Consider the following 27,003-nt stretch of genomic DNA (forward strand, 5'->3'; position numbering starts at 1 on the left):
AACTATGTTGTAGTTTACAATTTACTAGATGTTGTGTGTGATCTATGTGATGTACGATGTACAATGTTTACACATTGGAATGTGGAGGGTTGCACTTACCAGTGGCGGACCCCTCCCCCCCACCAATAGTATATATACCAATAGTTTTTCCAAGAAAATTAGTAGCATTTTACGCGTGCGTAATGCTTGCAGTGGTTTTTAATTACTCGAACTAGTAGATACTGGCTGAAACACTGCGCATTATGGGAGTTATTTTGTAATTCGTGAGCAATCTTTTTCTCACAGTTATTACCGACTGATTTTTCGATAAAAATCCGCAAAGGGTGTTTTAAGGTCCTAAATTATTGAAATTGGCTCGTTACACGGGGTGCGACACTGGAAATTACCCCCACATTTCGGTACAAAGAATATGTAAAAATTATTTAATTAATCCTGCAGCTATTATCAAATTTTTTATGAAATAATATATCAATTTTCACCGTACCTACAAGAGCTTTTATGCAATAACTTTCTGTAGGGCGGGGGTTATCACGTATATTGCATACCGATGTTATCGACGTACAAATATTTTGAACGTGAAACGCAATGTCGAAGTAGGTGTACCTACGAGCTACGAGTAGTGTTAATTGAAACATATTCTGTAATAATTGTCTTGAAACACGGCACGTTAATAATTAAACCCTCACGTTGCATGTTTAGTTGTTCAGTTCTGGGAATAACAAACGAACAAGATGGCGGTGTAAATGATTAATGAAAGTCTTAACAGCTTTGTATTCTTTTCCAATAATTCGTTACTACGCGGTCTAGGGGCAAGGTTCTCGACTAGCACGCTGGAGGTCGTGGGTTCAAATCCTGGCGTGCGCTTGTAAATTTTAATTAATTAATTTTTGTTATTTCATAATTAATCAATTAAAAATAATATATAGTATATTTGCAGCACGTTCTAGAGTGGAAGATACTTTCAATATCGCCCTGGTGTAAGACCACCGTTCAGAATTAAAACGTTACTTGAAACGGCTTTGGCTGTGTCTGGTGAGCAGATCTGAATACCCATCTCCTTCCCCTTGCCACTATCTTCAGGCTAACAACATACCTTATTTGGGGATGCCATAGCCTCACTGTGTTCGGTATTTACATTAAAAAGGGTACAATGTTTCGGGCGGTAACTGTCACGTGAATCAATATACACCTTAAAAATAACTTCGTAGAGATGTCTATTTTCGTTTGCAAATTTTTAGTACAATTATTTTCGAACCATTAACGTAGTTAGTTCTAATTGAAGTGTAACTATATAGTCACATCAATACTTATATATACTATTGACATAATATACCACTAAAGAATGAACCGATACATGTCTGTCTGCTCGAAGTAAGTTCAATTTTATCATACTTCTTGTAAAATTGATCAAACATTTAAAAAATTTAAATTGTTTCGTGGTCAAAGAATCAATTTCATTGGCCTATCTGGAATCTAAGAGTATAAGGGTTTTGTGTAAGATGGCGATACCGGTTTTCTTTCAAATAATCGGAATAGTATAGATCACACTTTTATCGATTTATCGGTATTAATGTACCTGTATAAATTACTCATGAAAAGCAATATAATCGTCATAATATTTAGAATAAATTGCTTTGTGAATTCAACCTGCACAAAACCAATGATATTAACTTACTTCAATTCAGTACAAGAGGCGTACGTTTGTCCGCGCAGGCATATAATCCTACATTGTAAATTTGACCAAATATCTTCCTAAATCTAAATGAATCAAATAATACATTTACTCCACCGAATTTCAAATACCTCAATTTATACTAATCGCGACTTTAAACCCGAATGAAAATGCGGAAATCGTCCACGAGCAATTAAATACATCGGTCCCAAATTTATTAACTTTAGTCGGTAACAATCGAGCAAGCCGTACTTCAATTCAATAATAGCATTTGTGAGTGCATTTCAATCAAAGCTTTGTGCTTTAACATGCTGAAGCAATTAAGCAGTTATTATTATTATCGTTTAATTCAGCACAACAGATGCGGTGTGTGCAATGCTCTGTCTTCTCCATACATACAAAAAAAATAGTGATAAACATTGAAAACAACGTGAAATCCGGGTATCATTTTGACGAGCTGAAGGCAAACCACGGGACCTTACTGTTGTCACCAGAAGGGTTCGAGAATGCTTCGACTATTTATACATCAGTCGTACGTTAAAAAGGAGCGCACGTTGAAGTAACAGACCCTGCCCAGAAAAAAAGAAACGTTCACTAAAGTAAGGCAACGGTTTGCAGCGCAGTCCATTGCGAGACATTTTTGCGCAGGTTCGGAAAACGGTTAAAAAACAGGATAAAGGCTGAATAAACAAACAAAAAAATGAACCGCGTAACCTTTTCCTATAACTAACATTCATCTTTCTAAATCTAAAAATCCAATATCGAAAATATGCTATGTATTATATATATGTATTATATGCAATAATGGGCATATATATATATATATATATATATATTATATGCCCATTAATCTATCTATAGGCTATAGGTACTGTATTTTTTAATTAACCACCACTGTTTTATATACAAATACTTAAATACCCAAGCACAGGCTTCGCATTTGTGGGATTTTTTTTGTTATTGTCTTATATTTGATGTATACATAACATCAGTAGGTATCAAAAAAACTTTGACTTTGAAATATTCAGTTTTGGAAACAAGCACAAACTTATGTTCACTCGATTTGGATTTATTGTTAAATTTTTTTTAAGCATCCAGTAATTTGCTCGCCATTGTAAGAAGGGTAAGTGATTCATAAGCAGATTTTATTTTCTCAAACTGAACGGTGATATAACATTGCTAGTTGCATCTTACTGTCAGATTCATTTACTGACAAATTACAGAAAGGGAGACGGTCACTCCCCCTCCGCTCTCCGCGCAACTTGGTTTGATCCCCTTTCCCTGATGGGATAATCTATCGGTTTGGATGCCTATGACGATTACATAAAAGAGTAACACAAAAAGGGAAATTGCATATGCGTATACATTTAGCACTTGAATGTGGATTGAGGGAAACTCTCCATCTATGATAAAGGCGAGTTGTGCCGCTGAATACATATAGTATGGAAGAAAGTGTTTTTGGATTTCAGGAAACGCGGACTCGTTCTGTGGCGTATCAAAGCAGCGAACAGTGTAACCTTTTCTCGCAAATATCTGCGAAGCGCTGCTTCGGGGAGGCCGATCAGTGCCTTGTACGCGTGACCTTAACTCTCAAACTCTCAACTCTCGGTGAATTGGTTTTAGGGGGTAAGCGTTTGATCTGTTAGCTATCAGGCTAATTACAACGCACATTCATGATGGGAATGCCCTAGCTATCTTATTATTATTTTCAAAATGTACATATAAATTATATTATACACTTTTTGATTTTGTTTCTTAGATCCGGCTATAGTGAGGAGAAGTATTTTTGTTAAAGTACTGTATATTTATTATTGAATGTAAATATGTATATGCACTAACAAAATAGGGTCTAGAGTAGTGCATAATAGTTATATATTATGTAGCTTTTTTATTATTGACGTGTACGATGAAGGAGGTAAACAATCAGTTTCCTTATACCGTCGTTGGGAAAGTGGTGGGGCTTCTCCAATGTACTCAGAGCGTGTTCACTGTTCATGGTACTTTTGTGTGTATCTGGCCCAGAGTTTGTTAGTGTGCATGCTCATGCTCATGTATTATGTCTGGAATGACTGCGCCCTGTTAAGCTTGTCTGCTGGCAAGCATGTTGGCTAGCACGCTCTGCGCTCTTCTTTGACCCTATGTCAGTTATGATTCCAATTGAATTAATATGATTCATGAACTTTTAACTACAGATCATTGTCTCAATTGAGTTTAAAAAAGGATAGTAGCACCAATCAACTCAATTTTTCCATCTGTTTTTTCTTATGTAAATGATATTATATTTTATGTAAAAAAAAATTTTTGAGTTATGTGAAAAACACGCGGGCCGCTTCAGGCCGCTCCATCGATGTTTATCTTCTCTTTTTTTAGTTCTAATATATATTATTTTTTCTTAAGGATAATTCATAAGATTTTTCTCAGTTCTCCCCACTAGGGGTTCCTGTGCTGAGGCGAACTAGGTTTTAATTAAATACTAAGGGCCTTACTAATAAACGTGTTTTAAATTTTATGCAACTGAAAACCAAACATGAATGTATGGTAAATGGTTGTTTAACAGCAAATTTAAAACACGTTTATTAGTAAGGGAGTAATTGTATACGCTACTAGAATGTTTTTTTGAATGTTAAATAAATCCTGTTCTTTGATTTCTATGCCAAGTTTCGCTTTGTGTTTCTAAATCATTGTATTATCCGTTTTCCTTATTGCTAGTCGAAGTGAATTATGGAGTTTAGTGGAGAGGTATTTATAATTCCTTTGTCCAAAAGCAGTTTTGAATTAGGGTATATTTGTAATATCATTCTGGTTTGCGCTTTGGTTGTAAATGTGTGGTTTCTTCGATTTTTTAATTTAAAAAAGATTTGATCAAAACGTTCTTAGAATAAATATTAAATATGTTGTATGTTTGGGACTGCAAATGACTTGAAGATTTCTTTTGTTAGAATCCAAGGGAGCTTTTAGGATGGTGTTTATAATACCCTATAGGGTTTTTAGATAGTTGTTTCATATGATTTGTTATCGCAGATCCTCATCCTATTATACCATGTTATTCGAGATGGGAGTGGCATAGCGCAATGTAAACTTTTTTCAAAATATATTTTGACATAAAATATTTTTTGAAAAAGTATTTTTTATCACATGTATCTAAATATGTATTGTCATTTATAATATAGTAAAACCCTTCCTTCGAGATCAAAAAAAAAAAAAAAAAAAAATTTTTTTTTTTCTTAGGTTTGTCAACAGTGATTCATATCAAAGCTCTCGAAATACAATTACTTTCATTAAACATGGTTGATACTATCACTAATTACAGACAAACACAACAATATAATTTTTAATAATAATATTTAATAATATAATATTTAACAATAGAATTTTTCCTCCAGTAATACGATGTTTTTGTTTTTCCAGGTGTGACGGCCGGCAAGCTGGCCTCGTCAGCGGGTAACCCTGCCCCTCCCGTCCTGTGGCGAGTGCGCAGGAAACCGGGTAAGACTTAAGAATTATCTGTGCCGCCCTCAGAACCCCCTCATATCATCCCTAAAAATGTTGAAAAATAAACCTTTTTTGCACTGTTAGTGCCAATATCTACAGTATATCATTACCTGCATTGTTATCCGTGATTCTCTAATAACAGCCCCATTAATTATAACCAGTGGCGGTTCGTGGTCTTTTTAACAGGGGGTTCAGAAATTCAAGAGAAGATAAACATATCTAATTAAAATTTACTTACTGTTTTCCTTCGTCAAATAGTCGAATACGGCAGCAGTCACACAACTTAAATAAAGTTAGTGGGAGGGGTACCTACATATTATTGTTTTTAAATCACTTTACACTAGACACAATTATTAGATAATGAGAAAAGTTTTATAGGAATTAAATTGTTTAATGTTTTTATAGCACTCAATGTAGGTATGTTGCTAATTATTATTGTTTTTTAGAGAAGAATAATTTTGTAGAATATATAATAGATATTTTAAAACATTAAAAAAAAAAACAAATAAAGGTGGCACGAAATAAATTTAGTTTTTTTTTCACTTATACAAAAAATCCATGTGCCGACTTTTTGCATTTGAAAACACTTCAATTACGCGGGTATTAAAATCAGGTATAGAGGTTATCAGTTCCTTCTCTATACTAATCATACACAGGGCATTTAAACGGTCTTGGGTCATTGTATTTCTAGAAAATGTCTTTACTTTGCTGAGTGTGGAAAAGCAGCGCTCACTTTCAACCGATGTCATTGGTATCGTGCAAATGATTTTGAGTAATGTAAGAGTTTCACTGAAAATGGACTGTAAAGAGCATTCTACAAGATATTGCAGTATTGAGAGGGCTCCATCGGCACCGTACAGTTCTTCGCAACCATATAAAACAATCAGTTCGTTTTTCAATTTGACATTTTCGAGGAAATTGTAGGTTTTCACTGTCTGCGTAAAATCTGATTCGGTTAAAATCGGTCTATTTCAATAGGTAGTAGATTTACAAATGCCATAAGCAAACGGTTGGAGAAATGCAGAAACAAGAAAACAAAAATATGTACAAAAATGACTACAAAGTTAAATACCATAATATAACATAAAAAAATAACATTTAACTTGCATCCCTATGGTTCAAAGGTCAAACGTCTGCAGGTCATTCCGCGAAATTCTCGGGTTTCTTCGGTTACATTCGTCAATGTTCGGAGGTCACGTGATATCATAACGCGTGTTCGACGCACACAATTTGTCTTATTTTTGCAAAGAAAGACCAAATTTTGTATATATCACCGTTATAGGGTCTGTACCGGCTAAGATTATTTTGTATGAAGAGTTTGGCGCGGATTTCAACTCGCACAAATTTGGAATAGGTATCGTATTTTTCGGTGGGGCGGGTTTTGAAGGCGAAATTTTAATAGCGTGCTATCTATAATGTGCCTATATTATTATAAAACAAGTTTGTTTTATTTTCTCATATTTTTAATGGGGGTTCGCCGCACAAACGCACTTTAGAGAAAACCGCCACTGATTATAACCTCATTTATATTGAAATTGGAGAACATAACAAAGCACATTTGACACCGGTCTAATTTGGTAGGTTTAAAAAATATTTTATATTTTTTGATGTAAAATCTATTTATTGCCTTACTTTTATATTTTTACGCGCTTCTTCAAAAGGGGAAATTCTTTGCTTGGCATTGCGTTGATGAGATTTAGTTAATACTCGCTGTACCCCGCCACGCATTGCTGTGGCCAAGTATATCTGTGCAGAGAGAAAAAAACCATAGCGCGTATTGATTTTACGTCCGTTTTTTACAAAAAAGCAGGTTTGTCCATCAGATGGTTCTGTTTTTAAGATTTTAAGATTAAGATTTAAGATTTTGAACAAACGAACAACACATGACACATCGAATTTGATTTGCACTGAAGGAAGGGAAAATGAAAGTAAACAAGTTTTTATATTTTGATAATAAAACAATTATTTTTATTTTTATTCAAATATACATAAAGAAATATATTACAAATTTAAAATTCAACATCATTTAGAATAGAACCATAGCCAATATTAGTGAGAATATAAGCTAATATACTGCATAGAGTTTGGCGGTCGAGCGCAAATAGCCGACGAGTCACGAGGTTGGCCGAATGAAGCGTCTTTCCTTGCAAGTGCGTCGTACCGTCTTGCCACTTACCCCCCTAAACGCGCAAAAAAATGTTTCACATCAAAAATCGCTTCATTTATTTCTCAATTAATCATAATCCTATTACTACGCCTACAAACGTTTCTGACTTATCGTTTTTTAAAACATTCCCAATTTCTTATATTCAGCAGTGCTCCATTTCTTCTCGGTTGGTACTAATATCGATGGTATAATTTCATCTCGGTTTGTACTAATATCGATGGTATAATTTCTTCTCGGTTTGTACTAATATCTATGGTATAATTTCTTCTCGTTTTGTACTTTATTTATTTTATTTATTTATTTGTTTATTTGCAAAAACAGTATGAACTAGAAAAGGGCTTCCCAAACTTTTTTCAACTGTGACGCCCTTGGGAAGTTGCCATATTTTTGCGAGGCAGTTAATTAACCTAGTGATTCTTCCCAAGGGCATCACCATTGGTAAGTTAGTTCTGCACCTAGGAAGAATCAAAAGCCTGTGTTGGCGGTCTCGCGCAAAATTATCCGGGACATAGAATCCTATTTTAGCCAGAATGTCTGGTATTGATACTAAACCGTTTAGAAGCTTATACGCCATCAGGAGTAATGCAACATCCCTTCTGGAACTAATGCTGTATACACCCAGCATTCCCAAGATAAATGCTGTTGGAAACAGCCATGGGTAATAACCAAACTCTCTCATGTAGAGGTATCGTAAAAACTTTTTTTGTATCTTTTCGACCATTAGTACATTGACAGTGTCCTCTGGCCCCCATACCTGAGATCCATTCTCGAGAATGCTACGCACTAAGCTAAAGTAAAGCAGCCTTATTACTGCAAGTTTGGTCAAGTCTTTTGAATTGTGTATGACAAAACCCAACATCTTAGTGGCTGATTTACAGATCTATTCAATATGAGCGTGAAATGTTAAGCGAATGTCGTACACAATTCCCAAGTCCTTGCAAGTCACCATGTGCTTCAGTGACGTATCTTTCATTTTTTAATTAAAATATATGGTCTTGTGTGCCCTTGTAAAGCACATGACTGAACATTTTTGGAAGTTGAACCCAAGTTTGTAATCAATACTCCAGTCAATAATTGCATCGATATCTTCCTGTAGCTTTCTACAGTGTTCTATCGATCTTATTCTCAGAAAGAGTTTGATGTCATTGGCGAAAAGTAGAAAACGGACGAATTTAATCTTTCCCCGAATATTCTTTATAAAAATTAAAAACAATAGGGGTCCTAAATTGGATCCCTGCGGCACACCAAAATTTGTAGGATATGCATTAGAGTTGAACTCACCATAGGACACGAATTGTTCTCTTTCACTCAAATAGTTACAAAAGAGTTTCAATAAGTTTTCCGAAAAACCAATTTATTCGAGCCTATTTAGGAGCACTAAGTGATTAACTCTATCGAAAGTCTTTGCAAAGTCATGGTAAGATGCGTCAACTTGCTCGTTGTTATCGAGTGCTCTCGCCAAGTAATCTGTAAATACCATTACTAATATCGATGGTATAATTTCTTCTCGGTTGGTACTAATATTGATGGTATAATTTCTACTCGGTTGGAACTAATATCGATCGTATAATTTCTTCTCTGTCCTTTCGATTTCCGGTCGACAGCTCTGACCACTGAGCTATGGCGGCTTATCTCTTATCCGCGAAATAATTCAATATATACTAGTGTTTCATTCAACAATTACTGCTTGTTTCATTTTTTTCACCTGAAACCACCAACTTTATTTTATATTAGAAAGGTATTGTAAGTGCTAATTCTCCCACTAGATGGCGTCGAGACAAATTGTCTACATTTTTTGGTGAAGATACTAGAACTTGTCAAATATTAATTATTATTTTTTTGGTAAACTAATGTTTTAAGACAAGATCTTTTATGCATAGCACAAAGGGTAACAATTATTTTATAATCAATAATTATTAGCCTGAAACACTCATCTACATTGAAAAATCTCCTGATAAAAGATACATGACATTGGCGTCATGTATCTTTTATCAGGAGATTTTTCAATGTGGATGAGTGTTTCAGGCTAATAATTATTGCCTATAAAATAATTGTTACACTTAAATACCTACCTACTTAATATCTATGAACTGTTTATTTTACGTAACAGTTTTTTTTAAAATTTTAAATAGGAATTATACAATTTTCCCAAGAAACGTCACTATCTCAATGAAAATTCTCTTTTCAAACTCTCTTCAGGCCTGCCTCATAATATTGAAAAGCTCAAAAAAAGTTTGCCATTTAGTTAAAGATTGCTTGCTAGAATAATAATATGGATAAAAAAAAATCGAAACTGGAAATGGACAGTTACAACAGCACTCCCCTACGCCCAGCATATAAAAAATGTGTTTTCATTTTCACGTTTTACATTTTTGACAAATATTTGAAAAATATATTAACGCAAATTCATAGGGTTTCTTAAAACACTAGTTTTAATGAACACAGCGCGAAGTAAAAATAAACATTATAGTGAGTAATACGTAACAGAAATAATTTAAAATTCACCAATCCCTTATAGAGGTTGAGTTTTTCCTACCCTACAGCAGAAAACTTTCCGAAACTTGCGACCGTAGATTTGAAGAGGTGTAAGAACCCAAATACATTTTTTGTTAACTGATTTTGAGCCGTTTTTCCCCGCTGCGAACTAAGTGATTGGATAAGTTTTATAATCATATTCGATCAAACCAACTTATTGTCTGGTAAAACTACTGCGACAGTTGTTGCCAAACTTGTTGAATCAAATCCCGGTAAAAGAAAGTTGCGATTTCATCAAGCCCCGCTTGCGGGTCCACTTAAATTACTCTGTAGTCATTTCACTAGACAATTTCTGAGGGGTTGAGAAAAGGTTTTTGGTAAATACCAGCAATTTTGCTATTCTGAATAATTTTGAGGAAGAAATCTTATTACGAACTCTTTCTTACTCAATCTGCAAAATATATATATAATTATATTACTATGAACTAGCTGTACCCCGCCACGCTTTGCTATGGCTCAGTCTGTCTGTGCAGATAGATAAACAATAGCGCGTGTTGCTTTTACGTCCAACAGATGGCTATATAAAAACACACGTGTATTCGAATGCAACGTTGCGTTGTGTCGAAATTTCAAAGCAATCGGAGAAGAATATTCGGAAATATAGGATTTTGAACAAAACGAACATTTACATTTTTTTTATATAGATTTACAAATTGCCTCTTAAAAAGGCTCCAGTATTATTTGGTTCGATTAATTCAAATTACTGTGGTGTAAACAAATATTAAAAAGTATATAAAATAATACTAATTTTAAACAGCAAACCCGCATGTATAGATTACTATCTGGCATGTACCCGCGTTGCTCGGGGACATGCTTTGGGGTAAAGTTTCGGGGTCTTGAATTCTAGAGTACCCGACAAACTGGTTGCATTTTTAAGGTGGAAATAATATTACTGTATAGTAATTAAAGTATTTTTTACTTGATCGTGCCATGTCTTCCTTGGGCGTCTTTGACCCCTTTAATCACTCGCTTCCAGTCATACATTCTCCTTACACCTCTTTTTTCGTTCATCACTTACGTTTCATTTTACAACAAATAATGTTTTCCTCTGGCATCCCCGAATTTTTCTACCATTCACTTCATATAGTATCATGAAATCCACATTGTTACTATTAAAAAAATACATTATGTAGACTTCAATTCGACTCCGTATCTCATTCCAATGCAGAGATAATGCGTTAAGTTTACTTCGAGAGTCCCCGACTTCTTCTACTATTCAAATCACTTTCTAAAGACAATTGGAATTAATAATAAGAAACTCTGAAATTTTCAGCAAAATCAGAGGAATGGTATAGGAACGCGTACAGGACTAACAAAGAATAGTGTGTTTGAAGGTGCTGCTGAGAAAAACCCGATGCCACACACTCGAAGGATGATCCCCAAAACTATGTCAACTGCTATGTTTTTTTTAAAATTTATTTACTTTCAAAAATACATTTTTTACAATTAAGTCCCGTTAAACTGATTGATATCAGTTTGTCAACGGGTTCTTTTAACAATTACTTCTTAAATACATATACAATTTGAACAAGTACATAAAATATACACATAATTACATTAGTACAAAAAAATTCTTTCACATAACCATTTTTTTAACATACATTTCCTTCTGTGAGTCAATTCACAGCTTTTTATCGAGTTTGGTAACATGTTGTAAATTATTAGAACGAGGTATTCTAGAGTTCTTTGACCATATTTATTCGGGCATCTGGGAACTACAAGTCCATCGTTTGCAATTAGTCTTGTATTATGAACATGTGTCACTATTTTATTATGTTCAGATTGAGATGTATGCTGACTCGCAATTTTAAGCCACAATAAAGCACGAACAGATAATGCATTTACAGAGTTGTATAGTAATGACTTTGGTACGTCATTTCTTTGTTCGTATTTAGTTCTGTTTAATAATAATTTTACCAAAGAATATTGTACATTTTGGATTGAAAGAAGATTTGTTTTTGTTGAATATCCCCATGAAGTTATTCCGTATCTTATTAGGAATTCCGCCTATACTATTTTAAGGGTATTTGGTGGAACAAAAAACTTCAATCTATAAAGTTTGCTCACTATAGCTCTAAGCCGTGTGCACACTTTTTGTATATGTATATCCCATTTAAAGTTACAATCAATTGTTAAGCCTAGATATACGTATTTTGAAACAAGTTCAATATTTTTGCATGAGCATGGTTGTATTACAAAGTTATGGATGCAATTAAAGTCACGAGACATAATTTTAGGAGTTATGGTGATGTTATTATGAGGAGATCTGATGTGCATAAGCTTCGTTTTTTTAGCATTGATTATTAAACCTACATCATGTGACCATTTTTGAAGAGTGACAAAGTCAATTTGCAGTAAAGTACTCGCTATTAATAAATCCTCATGTGAAATAACTAATGCAGTGTCGTCAGCATAAACGTAATGTTTTACATGAGAAAAAATAAATTTCATTGCAGTAACATATAATATATACAAGGTAGGGCCTAGTATGGACCCTTGTGGTACGCCTGCGAAAACAATATTTTTTTTGCTAAAATGATCAAAAAATTTTACACAAATCTTTCTATTTTGAAAGTAGTTAACTAATAATTTATGTAGGTTTCCTGTAATTCCAATGTTTTCTAGAGTTTTAAGTAATTTATTATGATCAATCGTATTAAAAGCCTTTGAATTATCAATAAATAATACGAGTACATGTTTTATTTTGTTAAGATCATTATTAATTTTATTTGAAAATTCTTGAAGTAGTAGATCTGTGCTTTTATTTTTTTGGAAACCATATTGATGGGTATCAATAATAGAAAATTTTTCAAGGTACTTTATTAGTTTTACAGATATATATTTTTCTAGGATCTTTTCAATTGCAGGTAAAATACTGATCGGTCTATAGTTTTCAATTTCACTGTGTTTACCACCTTTGTAGATGGGTCGGATTATGCTACATTTAAGATCATCAGGTATAATTGCCTCCGATAAAATCATATTAATTAATAGAGTTAAAATAGGTCCTAAGATATTAAAGTGTTTTTTAATGTCAGACATTCTAATTTTATCTATCCCCGGCGATTGACTATTTTTTAAACTTCTGACTACTTTTTCAATATCACAAAGTTTTGCTTGTGTTAAGAGCATGCTGTGTGGAAGTCTATGTGTTTGAATATGAAAAGCTTTTTTGTCACATCTATGTAATAGTTGCTTAACATTGTCAGAAAAAAAGTTTGCAAAATTGTTAGATGTTTGTTCAGTCGTTTGTTCTTTTTTTAAAAAATAGTTTGATATTACTTGGTCGCAATTACTTTTGCTCTTCCTTCCTAACAATCTGTTTATTTCGTCCCACGTTTTTTTAGAGTCGGCAAAGTAATTTTAAAATTTTGAGTTGAAGAATTTTAATTTGCATGCACTGATTAATTTTGTAACTTTGTTTCGATTACATTTGTACTCTCTTTCATAAAATTTATTTGTAGGATTATTTTTCCATCTTTTGTAAAGTGTATCTTTTAATTTGATTTTTGATAATAAATCTTCATGTATCCATTCATTTATGGCATTAGGTCTGATTTGAGGTTTATAAGACTTTACTACAGTACTTTTTTCATAGATTTCATTAAATTTATTTTTAATTTTATTATACAGAGTAACGCAATCCACTTCTTTCAAAAGAATATTCCAATTATATTTTTTTATTTCTTTATCAACACGTTTTTGAGACAGAATTGTGATTTTTTCATTTTGTTCAATATTTTTGACGTCATGGTATTGTAAATTTAGTCCCGTCATAAAATGATCAGCAATTCTCGAATCAATTACACACGCGGACAAGTTATATTTATTAGATCTAACATATATGTGGTCAATACAGGATTTGGTTATTTGACCAGCAACGATTGCTTCTCTAGTCGTATCATTAATACATTTTGTTGAGTAATTACTGGTAAGTATATTTTCATAAGCTATTATATTTGAATCACTTTGATTTAGTATGTTAAGATTAATATCCCCAAAAAATATTATATTATCATTAAAGTTTACATTATTGCAAAAAAAACAAGAAATTTCATTTAAGAATCCCTTTTTATTGAGGTTAGGTGGTCTATAAATTGCTAAAATATAAAAATTACATTTATTAGGTAATGTCAATATTCCAAACACATTTTCAAAGTGAATGGTTTCAACTATTTTTTGTTTAAAATGTAAATGTTCCCTTATATACAGCAATATTCCACCTCCTTGTTTATTTTTTCTGCAATAATAATACGATTTATATCCTGGAATATCATATAATTTAATAAGTTCCTCGTTAATTGCAGTTTCGCAAAGCATAATTACATCTATGTCTTTCAAACAGTTTTTCAAATAGGCATGAAGAATATCCCAATACTTGTTTAGTGATCTTATATTTATTTGGACATAGGTTAGGTTAGTATTGCATTTATTAATATTTTGTGCGTGAATCCAACATTCTAAATTGCTTACACGGGTAAATTCTACATCAGTATCATTTTCAATATAGTTGAAAGCCATTTAAAAATATAATATAATATTATACTCGTAACATTCAGTATAATGGTTGGAAGTTGAAATATAGCATCTATTAATAATGTACAAAATAATAATGATGTACAAAATATACTTGAATATTGTAGGCTTGTAAAAAATAAATTGAAAAATAGATTTTAATTTTGTGCATCTTGTAAAGAAAAATATCGAACTGTTTGTAATAATAGTATTATCCTCGTATTAATTTGTATTTATTAATTTATTATGTTTGTAATAATAGTATTATTTTAATATTATGGTTGTTGGGTTTAGTATTATTTGATACTATTTCCCGAGAAGCTATGTACAACCTAGTATTGAGTAATACAAAACACACTTGAAGAATATCGGCGTGTAAGTAGAATATATAAAAAGAGATATGTTTCAATAATAATACGAGAGAATACTGCTGTAGAGTTATGTGCAAAATACTACTATAGAGTACAAAATAAACTTCAAGAATATGGATTTGTAAAACGTAGTTAGAAATGTCAATTTTATGACATCCTGATGAAGAAAACATTAAAACATTACGATTTTCAATAATCGATTTTTTGGTGTGCAATTTCAAGCATTTTTTTATAAAACTTACAATTAATCTTGTCATTTGCTCGGTGATTTGATGGAAATGTCAGTTTATTTTTTAGGTTATGTTGTTCACAGTTCAGACATTTGGGTGCTTGGCTTATATTAATACAAGCCGTATGTGTGTGAGGGCCTCCACAATAGCTGCAGCTAGCTGCGTCCTTTTCTTTCCCAAGGCATCTACTTGATGTGTGTCCAAAGCGTAAGCAATGGAAACATTGTACCAGCGGGTTTGCATCTTCGGCGTAAATTCTTTGATATCCGATATTTTTTTTTTCTTTTTGTATTATAGTTCTTCGGATGTCCTTGTCTACCTCTACAATGAAGTTCATCGTGTCGTTGTATTTATTTTTAACAACCTTTTTCACATTTATTAGTGATTTGATATCTGTAGTGTGTTTAAAAACTTTGATATTCGTTTGGAGATATTCGTTTTGTTCAAATAGGTCATCAGTAAAATCTTCAGTGTTGTAGTCATTGAAGATGCCTTTGAATATAAGTGTAGGTTTTTTTTTCATAAGTTTTTTGCTTCTACATCCTGTAATTCTTTGGAAATTTGTTTTTGCAGCATCAGTGCGTCCTCTTTTTTAAAGCATTTTACGATAAATCTGTTTTGAGATTTTTTTTTAATGCTGTCAATATTAATCCTTAATTTTCCGTTTTTAATTTTTTCTTGGATTCGTTTTTGGAGTTTTTCATTTTGTTTCTTTATTATTTTGATTCGGGGTAATCATTAGGGAAAATTCGTTTTTTCGATTTAAGTATCGTTTTTTATCTACTGATTGGTCATACGACTCAAGTTTGACATTGTTTTCAGTCATTTCAATGGTGACGTGACCCATCAGTGCCAATATTGTATTCACTTTTAAAGTAATTAAGTTTTGTTGATCCTTGGTAAATTTTTTTGTTGGATCTTGTACTGCCTCCAACAGGTCTTGAATTGCCGTCTTGCATGATTCCATAAATTGGTGGTTATTTGTGTGCGTCATGTTTACCCTAATTTACACTGTGTTGTTTATTTCGTTGAGTTGTGTGTTATTGTCACAATCACTGGTTGAGCTCTAATGGACTCCAATAGAACACAGTTAAATTTACAAAATGCACCGTGATAAAGCACTTGAATGACAGTATGTTTAGCCACCTTTTTAAGGAAAACTTTTTTTATCAATAAGTTCACTCACTTGAATATAAATCTTCAGATTATTCACTGTTTTTAAGCGGTTTTAGTGAGAGCACAAATATCGCGTCTACTCGCTGTTACGTACTTGGTTAATATGGGACAATTAAATTTGTATGCGTCCGCTAAACTTGATGGACAGTATACCTCAATGTTTTAAATCTTCGCTTTTGGAACATAAGATAAGTTCAGAATAGATTATAGGAAAACAAGATACACTCGTCGCAGTTGGGGCCACAAAGTCTGGTGGTGAGGAATTAGTTTTTTTTTGATTATTGTGAAAATTTGTGATTAGTAATCTGGGCATAATTTTTTCGGTTCCATGATAACTCAACACAGTGACAATTCAACACACTTTTAAAAAGTGATATAAAGTCATTAGAAACTATGATTTTTTTTTTAACTTAACCTAACCTACTTAACCCAGTTAATAAAGTTTTTGTTTCATCACTTTCCATGACTTTATATAACTTAGATGTGAGGAATTATCATTGTGATGATTTATCCGGTCACCCATTTTTTCAGTTCCCTTCATTCCGCGTAACCTCTCGAAACACCTAGCACTAAGACCAAAGGGTTTGCTACCAATTTTCAAGCCTTTAATTCTTTATAACTTATAAGCCATGCCATTGGAATATTTTTTCAGTGCACTACAATTTTAGTAACCGCCCGAAACGCATAGAACTTAGACCAAAGGGCTTTCTACCAATTTACAAGCCTTTAATTACTTAATAACATAACATTTATTCATACCTTATAACATTTATTCGCCATGCCATTTAAACATTTATCAGTGCCCTACATTCCACGTAACCGCTCGAAACACATAGAACTAGTACCGAAGGTTTGCTACGAATTTTAAACCCTATAATTCCTTATAACTTATAAGCCATGCCATTGAAACATTTTTTCATTGCCCTTCATTCTACATAACCGCTTAAAACACATAAGACCGAAGGGTTTGCTACCAATTTTCAAGCCTTTAATTCCTTATAACTTATAAGCCATGCCATAGAAACATTTTTTTCTGACTTGGATTTTAAATTTCTGGGCTTTGATACTATGCTTCTATAAGAAGTATTAAATAGCAAAATTATTTTCTTTTAACAATTGTGTAGGTACCGTTCCCTTTGTACCATCATCACAAGCTGTCTCAGCTTTAGTGGTTCAAAACTTTATAAATAATAATACGTTCTATAATTAATCTTGAATAATCAACCCTTTCTCATCAATTCCTTTAAAGCTACGTAAAATTATCCATTGTGTATAATATCACTCTTCTGAAACAACAATTTTCTAAGAAATTTCTTGCGTTAATTTTCTACTGTTTTAAGTGCCGAATGTTTTTTGCCAGTGGATTTTGTTAGTGCCCGATTTATTGAAAAAATACGGTTTAACTCAGTGGAATAAAGGCTGTTTCTTTAATAAGGATTAGTTTATCCTTTAAGGAACGGTTATATTTTCGTTTATTTCTAAGGGTGTTTTTTATGTAATTGACATGTAATTTTTTTCGCCTTACATTGTCTTGCAAATGCTTAAATATTATCGGTACAAGATAGGAAATTATTCTAACGATTCCGAATTCATTATCTGAAGACAGACAGTTTGATAATGCTTTTGGGAGATAGAGACTGTCACGCGTAACAATAATTGCCCAAAAAAATTAGTTTATAAATAACCTTTTATATATAAATTACATGATAATATTAATGAATATGTACAAATTTAAGAGAAAATACATTAATTGAAATATCGTAATATTCAATTTACTCAAATCAAAATCATAATTATGTTAAACGTATTACGGAGTTATTCTTCAATTACTAGGCATACAATAATAAACCTAATAGACGGATGAAGGTAACCAAGAATTTGTAGCAGTAATTTAATATAATTGTATTGTTTCTGTTACAGTTTCAACAAAGACTTGTTTTCTCGTGAATCCACTTACCAGTTGTTACTGCTTTTTCTTCTGTTATTTCGAAACGAATTCCAAAACTAAATACTGGTATGAAAGGTGATAAAATACACTTTCAGATTTAATTATTAGAAAATAACATAATTTTTGAAATATATATTTTTAATACAAACATAGAAAAGTTAAAAAAATGGCTTATTTACGTTTTTTATTACTAAAAGCACTGATAAAGAAAAAAATTAAAAACACATATTTTATTGGACAAATGTATTATAAACGTTATTATAACCTCTCTTTTTTGTCATTTAATGTAAAAATAGTCATATTTTTTTTCATATTGTGGTCGGAAACTTTAGTTTCGTAGAGATGTACATTAAAAATTTTCTGTGGTTAACCTTCAGATTTGAATATATAGCGTGTTGTTTTCTCTTTCTAACACAGTTCAGATCATATATCTCACCATGACAGCAAGAGAGACAACACTTTCAATAAATAGTTTCCTAATGTACCCCATATTTATTGTTTATTAAATGACCTACCAAACTGGGCGCATGTCTGTATTTTGGGGGTAGAATATAATGATAATAATACAAATTTGAATATTAATAATAACAACAACATAATTATGATTCTATATCTCCGTTCAATTATTTGTGAAGCAGTCCAGCTATTATTGGTGGCTGACAAATGTATGATGTCACCTGCTCCTTGTGCTTTTGGATATAACTTTCTAATCGTCTCATTTCACACCAGGACCAAGGCATTGACCTGTGTAACGTTTTAACGAATAAACTGTTGCGAGGTAATCTCACAATTTGTAGGTACATATTTAAAAAAAAATATTTTTTATTATTGTACATTTGATACAGAAAATGTATAAGTAACATTTTAGGCCAAATAATATAATAGGATGTTTAATATGAGCACAAATACAATAAAATGAAAAGTGCCACGTACGTTGAGGATAAGCTGCAACAGAGGCGTGAATTCATTATGGGCTAGTCCTAGTTTCTAACTAGGCAGTGCATGTTCTAAGAAACTAATCATGGCATTCATTTTTGTTATTTTATACATAGGTAATATCAAATTGTAAATTTATAAAAATATATTTTTAAACTTCCGATTTCATGTCCGGGTTAAATCTTCCCCATAGGAAAAACTAAACCCTTCCACACACTTTTCCACAAATGATTATCTAGTCAATCAACATTATGCAAGTGCATTATATAAGCAAAATAAATACAAAACAATACAATAACAACACGTCAACCCACCAGAAACAGACAGAAACAGAACAAGACACGTAAAAATAAAAAAAATAACGGTCGCAACTGAGAATCCAACCCCAGGAACTCGGCCTTACCGAATAAACAAATATAAATAACCTTTAGAAGTTATTCCAACTAAATTGTAAATTCATTTGGAACTTCTTTTTAGAGGTCAATAGGTATAGGTTATACAAATAAATTGGTTAGAACTTTGTAATCATTAAAAAATATAGCCATATAAATATAAGTATTTTTAATTCTGAATTTGAAGTATGAGATCGACAAAAATGACGTAAAATAATTAGGCCCCGACGGGTCGTTTTGGCCAGTTGGTTGATGTATAGTCCTGGTAAGAATCATATCGGGTTCGATTCCTAGTTGCTTCGGTTACCTTTTTATCTCTTCGGTGTCTTTTTCTGTTTCATGTTTCGTCTAGATTTAATACTACTGTCTTATTTTTTAAATGATTAATTAAGTATTCTCTTACTGTTAAAATAATAGGGGTCCTGGTTGCATCCTATTGCATCCTATTGTTTCGTTACAAGTACGTATAATACACAAATAACGATATTAAAACTTCAAACAGTAAACAAACACTAACTTTAAATACTAATGGTAATAAATAATAGACAAAAGGTTTTGTCCGTTTATACCAAAATTGGGAAAAATAATTTTACGTGAACGATATGAAATACTTCTTGGGCACTTTCAAGTAAGACTTGTATAAGTTACCTTCGAACTATGCAATAAGCTGGCGAAGTTATTCACAAACATAAATACATAGGTAAGTTTAATTTTTTATTATCGATTTGTATGCTAACTATGAATAAAAATCTGTTCGTCTGATGCTGTAAAAACTCTTGAACTGTGAGCTTTAGCGTCTTTAAATTTTCAACTATGTTCAACTATGGACCCCTTTTTGTTTGTTTTGATGACTTCAAATATTCATAAATATTACAGAGCTATGTCAAGAGTCAGAATAATAGAAGAGTATGTATGAATGTGAATGAGGCAAGAAGTGTATGCCAAGACCGAGTTGTTTGGCGGTTTGTCCTCTCTGCCCCAGTTAGTTAGCTAGTTAGTTATTTTTATCTGAAATTTCAGGTGAACCCATATTTAAGCCATAGAAAATATGGCGAAAAAAATGGACTCTGAAATTTTGTTCCCAAAACGTTGTATTGTTTGTGTTCATATATCGGAAAGTATTGAAATCCGTGCGGTAAACCACACTTCAAGCCCACCGCTGAGCCATATGTTCTCAGCGACCTCCAATTTATTTGGAAAACTCATCCCACACGCGTTATAAATATCACATCAAAGCACCCATTCTACGCTTACCTATAAAATGTTTTAATGCTTTACCTTTCGTAAAACTTTCGGTAAAAGATTAACATTCTTACATATAACTAATTCGCGAGAAAAATAAATTATAAGGAAGTGCATTATTCAATAAATTTATTAACTTGCGTTGAAAATTCTTTGTTTCATTATTATGAATAAAATAACACATCTACTTTGTAAGACTTTCTAATAAAAAAAAACTTTTTATTGAGCTAATTTCTTTATGTATTTTACTGCAAATCTTCCGACCCCATCTGTTATCGGGTGGAATGCCTTAAATGTAAATGAAATGTTTGTAAAGCATGTAATAGGTCGTTCCAAGATTATTATGCTATTAGATTTGAGGCGATCATTGGAGAAGTGAAATACACATTAAACGCACCAAAATGAATTGTGCGATTATTATTGTGTAATCTAAAAATATGTTGGGTAATCTTGTTCAATTCTGCTGCATGCAAAAGCTCTTTAAAAAAAAACAACACTTGATTTAATCTTAAATATCTTGGAGACTATTTAAGTCGGGAAGAGTAAAAAATTAACACAAAATACGTTTTTAGGGTGTTAGTTTGGGTTATTTTAATAATTTATGCGTATTTCCTAACCTTCAAACTTAACTTTGATGGTGAAAAAATGGAACTTTAATGCATCTTTTACCAATCTCCCCCGACATAAATAGTTATTTCTTATAGTAAGTTGAAACCAAGTAATATTTATATTTGTTTGCATACTGAGCGTGCAGCGGAATTCGAGAATTTAACATATATATGTTGTTTCATCAAACAAAAGTAGCTAGATTAATCAAGTTTATAAAAATACATTTTCATGGGCGTCTTTTCAACTCTAAATTAAATAAGTCTACATTTATCTCAGTCTGACATTTTTGGCCTTATGCCAATATGTACAGGGTTTTCCAATAAGAGGTGTTATTTTGAATAGCCCGCTATTTCGGTAGATGTTACTTTTGAAGCTGTCATTTTTTAAAATTTGACAAGTAGAAACTACGCCATTAATAAAAATGGAACGATACACGCTTCGATTGGGTCCTTGAAATGCGTGAAAATGATCCGGAATTCCATCGAAAAATCATCTTGAGTGATGAGGCCCATTTCCACCTCGGTGGCTTCGTCAACAAGCAAAATTGTCGCTTCTGGGGCTCAGAAAACCCAAGAGTTATTGTTGAAAAGCCTCTCTATCCTCAACGTGTGACTGTTTGGTGCGGTTTATGGTCCGGCGGAGTCATTGGACCTTACTTTTTCGAAAATGAGGCTGGAGCAACAGTTACGGTGAATGGATTGCGCTATCGAGAGATGATTAATGATTTTTTATGGCCGCAATTAGATGGTATTGATCTGGACAGCATGCAGCGTTTACTTTCAACAAGACGGCGCTACGTGCCACACAAAGGTTTTTGGAAAACCCTGTATTATGTGTTGTATGCGTACATATTCGCATCATTTTTTTCCCGTATGTATTGCGTATTGTTGTATTATTTGTATCGGTTTTATGATATGCCCTTTGCGGTACGCAATCGTCGGCTCGTTTTTTTAAAACTCATCATACGAATTAATTAACGATTGTAATGAAGTAATAAACACAGCTTTTGACCTCCGGGACAAAGAACTTTAGCCAATGCAAAGAATCATTGTTCGAATGGGTTTTCCGCGATTTACAAAGCGGACCATGCAAGTACTTTATAGTTATTCTGCAACATAATATTTATGCAACATTGTTATGCAAAATTTCAGTTAGATGACGCATCAACTCTCACCTTTAATATTGCGTACTTTATTGTACTGAAGATGAAAAAATAACTGAGATTAAAATAAAATTTTATCGCGTTTTTTTATTGGTGTAGGCTGAGGTGTATTTAAAAATAAGATGGGTTTCTGAGACAACGCGCGTGGTTGCACCGAACTAGGTCCAGTGGACATTCTTGAGATTTACTGCACTTAATGTCGCACATAAGTTCGTTCGTCGGACAAGCTGTCACCAGCCACAAACACGTCGTTCTGGGCTCTATTTTGGGAAAAAATGCCCTGCTGTGCTTTTAAAATATGCAAAAATCATTCTCTAGCAAAAAACAATTCCAATAGATTGTTTTTGTATTTATTTAGTCCATGGATGTAGGTACAGTTTTTTCACACTTGCAGTAGTGGAGTGACAAAAACAAGTCCGTTCATGACTTGATTATTTTCTGTTTCTCCAGAAATTGAAACCCATTGGGTATAAAAGAAGCCACTGGAATATAAGGGTTGAATACTTGAAAAGTAATATTAATCCGGGGATGAACCTAGATTCGGCATTCCCTCGTGCCAATTTTTGTGTTATTAAATTCAGCTCAGGATACTGCTGTTACTGATTCACACTAGATTCATGCTAGAGATATATTCGAGTAGGAGTTACTAGTTAACGAATCCTCAAACTACTACATAGACAAGTGATAAAGAGTGCATGTCAAAAAATCGCTCCACAAAAATATCCAAAATTCGTAGATTATATTCCCTAATAAACATATAATTTATCGTTAAATGTGTCCCCGAAGAACACTCTAGAGAATTGTCGAATTTTGTGAAATCTATAAAGTCTTATTTACAGTTTACAAGTGTTTTAAACTAACTGTGAAGTGTCAGAGTGTTGTTGCCGAAAAATCAACCATCTGTTATTACATACTGTGCTAAGGCAATTCACAGTATATAGGAGTGAAATACGCCACTGAACGGAAGGCAGCCGTGGCAGCGCGGGTTAACGCACAGCTATCGCTCGCACATTATCCAGCCGCGGCGCACCGAGTTCGATCCTCACACCGACCAAAAAAAAAACACTTTACTTTTTTTTTTAAATAAAATAAATTAAATTAATTAATTAATAAATAATCCTACACCATCTATCTAAAGAAATAAGAACTAATTATCGACAACATCACTATTAGCCAAAATCACAACCAGGCATAATGGCAACTACCAATAAAGTCCAAACACGATCAAAACAAACCGAATCACCACATCGAACTGATGCCTGTGCAGACCAGCAATATGATAAATTTATAAAGTATGTCGATAAAAAGATGGAGGATTTAAAGCAACAACTATTCAAAAAAATTGAAGATGAGACACTGAACATAAGAAAAATTTTTGAATTTGATATATCAGATATGAAAAAAAGTGTTGACCTCAGCCGTCAATATCTCATAAACATGACAGAAAAAATTGATGAAGCAAGCAAATCTCTTGAATTCGATGATAAACAACATTTCAAAGAAAAATTAAGGAAACATGAACCAATTGTTATAATTAAACCTAAAAATCATGAACAAAAAAACACAAAAACACAAGAGGACATAAAGAACAACATAGATCCAGTTGATGTGGGCGTGGCCGGAATCAAGAATTTCAAAAAAGGATCAGTTATAGTGGAATTAAAAAACACAGAGGCAACAAAAAAGATCCGAAAAGAAGTTATCACTAAGCTTGGGGATAGGTATGATGTTGATATTCCTAAACCCAAGAATCCAACAGTAAAAGTGATAGGAATGACGGATAAATATACCGCCGAAGAAATAGAAAATAAAATAAGGATGCAAAATGATTATATAGACAAGGAAAACTCAAAAATATCGGTAAAATTTATAAAAGAAAATAAAAAAAGTAGTGAAAACAATAACTTTACTGTATTCATAGAAGTAGATGGAAAAACACACTCAAAAATGTTAGAGGAAGCGAAGATAAATATTGGATGGAATAGATGTGCTGTCTTCGATCATCTCTCAGTTTTGAGATGTTTCAATTGCAACGGATACAGACATAAAGCAGGCGTTTGTAAAAATAAAAAATCATGCGGAAGATGCTCAAATGAACATGATACGTCAGACTGTCAGGAAAATAGTAAAAAAATCAAATGTGTAAATTGCAAACTGACAAATGAAAAACTTTCATTAAATTTGAATGATAATCACCATGCATGGAGCAAAGAGTGTCCTATTTACAAAAGAAACATAGAATCGGAGAAGAGAAAAATTGATTTTTTAGGATAAAAAAAAAGACAAACGTATACTATTTAAATATTTCAAGTCTTTTGGCCCACGTAAATGAAATTGAAGTTTTATTACAAGAAATGAAACCAGAAATTTTAATGTTAAGTGAAACATGTATAACCAGTGATATTTACGATTCTGAAGTATCATTTACTGGGTATTCAACTGTAAGATGCAATTCATTTAGTCGGCATACGGGAGGAGTTCTAATGATTATTAAAAATGGTATATCTTTTAAAATAATATCAAATGAAGTGTTTGATGAAAAAAATACATGGATACTGGCAGTACAAATAAGAAAAAACTTTATTAAAGGAACATACGCTGTATTATACCACTCACCAAACCAAAGCCATTCAAAATTCTTAGATTTTTTCGAAAGTTGGTGTAGTAAAAACATGAAAAATTAAGATATGTTTTATGTAACCGGTGACTTTAACATTGACATGAAAGTCAAGAATACCTACAGTAATAGACTTCAGAGTTTAGTGAATTATCTAGGAATGAAACAACTTGTGACCAAACCAACTAGAATCTCAAATACATCAGCAAGCATTATTGATTTAGTCATAACAAATCATTTTTACTTGAATGTTAATGTTATGGATACTCCAAAAATATCTGACCACGAAAATATATTAACAATATTTGAAACGACCACAAGTCCGAAGCCACAGGGAATACGAAATATAACGTATAGAAAAAAAAATAACTATAATAAGGATACATTGTGTACAGCATTACAAAACAATAAATGGATCTGCGATACCCAAGGAAATTTAGACGGAAAAGCCGATGAACTAGTAGGACATCTGAAAACAGTAGTAAATGAGCTAATGCCTTTAACTAATATTATATTAAAAGATACAAATAAATGGTATACGAAATCCTTACATATTCTACAAAAACAAAGGGATACAGCCTATAAAGCCTGTAAAATACAATTCACTGAAGAAAGGTGGGAAACTTATAAGAAACTTAGAAACATGTACAGTACAGAAATAAAACATACCAAAAATTCGTATATCAGGCAAAAAATAATTACCTCTCAAAGTGACTCAAGAAAAATGTGGACTACACTTAAAGAAATTATAAGCGGCAAACAGAGGGAAAACATTAAGGAAGTTCGGTTTCCAGATGGAGTTGAAGATGATACACTTAAAATAGCCCAAAAATTTAACACAAATTTTGTACTTAGTGTCGAAAACATAAATAAGAGTATTCCATTAGTCGCAGATACCTCTTCTCAATCATCGGAAAAAAGAGAGAATAAAAATATTTTCAGGTTTAATAAAATTGACAATGAGTATTTAATGAAAATCATTAAAACAATGAAACCAAAATCATCGCCGGATGGAATTACTATAAGCATAATCAAAGATGCACTGCCAGCTATAGGAGACAGATTAGTTGCACTAATAAATGAATCTCTGACTAAGGGAATTTTTCCGCAGTCATGGAAAACCTCCATAATAACACCAGTGCCCAAAATAATAAATGCTAAAAATTTCGAAGACTTCAGACCAATAAATGGATTGCCTAAATATGAACAATTACTAGAATGCATTGTGAAAGAACAGATGAGTAAATTTATAGAAAAAAATAACGTCCTAGTAAAAGAACAATCTGGGTTTAGAAATAAATATTCCTGTGAAACAGCAATAAATTATGTGATAAATGAATGGAAAACAGCTATGGATCAGAAGAAAATCACAATAGCAGTGTTCTTGGATTTTAGACGTGCTTTTGAAACGATAGACAGAGAAAGACTAATAATGAAATTGAAGGACATAGGAATCCGTGCTAATGAATTGCAGTGGTTTATTGATTACTCAAAAAATAGAAAACAAAAAACCAAAATTGGAGATACTATCTCTGAAGAACAAGAAATCAACATTGGAGTTCCTCAAGGATCTGTTTTGGGACCGCTCCTATTTATTTTATATATTAATGATATAGTGAAGTGCTTAAAGTACTGTTCCATCAAACTTTTTGCAGATGACACACTTTTATATATTATAGCAAATAATATTGAAGATGCGTTGTCAAAAATACAAAATGAACTTAATGAATTATCTAAGTGGTTAAACATAAATAAATTGAAATTAAATGTAACTAAAAGTAAATTTATGGTATTAGGGAAAAAACTAAACGTACATACTGTCCTAAATATAGACAATCAAAATATGGAAGAAGTAAAAGAAATTAAATACCTGGGAATCATAATAGATAACAAGTTAAAATTTAACACTAACTTTGAAATTTTAAATAAAAAAATGGCG

At 32.4% G+C, this 27,003-nt stretch overlaps 1 protein-coding gene across 3 annotated transcripts in view; it reads left to right on the forward strand.

Moving 5' to 3' along the window:
- Window positions 1-27,003, forward strand: part of LOC149426300 (dual 3',5'-cyclic-AMP and -GMP phosphodiesterase 11-like) — a 488,751-nt gene that overhangs the window by 129,090 nt on the left and 332,658 nt on the right. For all 3 annotated transcript variants that reach the window (XM_089649566.1, XM_089649917.1, XM_089649971.1), the window contains exon 2: window positions 5,081-5,158. In XM_089649566.1, coding sequence (XP_089505692.1) covers window positions 5,081-5,158 — 78 coding nt within the window. The remainder of the gene's footprint in view (window positions 1-5,080; window positions 5,159-27,003) is intronic.

The sequence above is a fragment of the Hesperophylax consimilis genome, chromosome 1, assembly GCF_061612785.1.
Source record: "Hesperophylax consimilis isolate HC1 chromosome 1, BYU_Hcon_1.0, whole genome shotgun sequence".
NCBI classification, from domain to species: domain Eukaryota; kingdom Metazoa; phylum Arthropoda; class Insecta; order Trichoptera; family Limnephilidae; genus Hesperophylax; species Hesperophylax consimilis.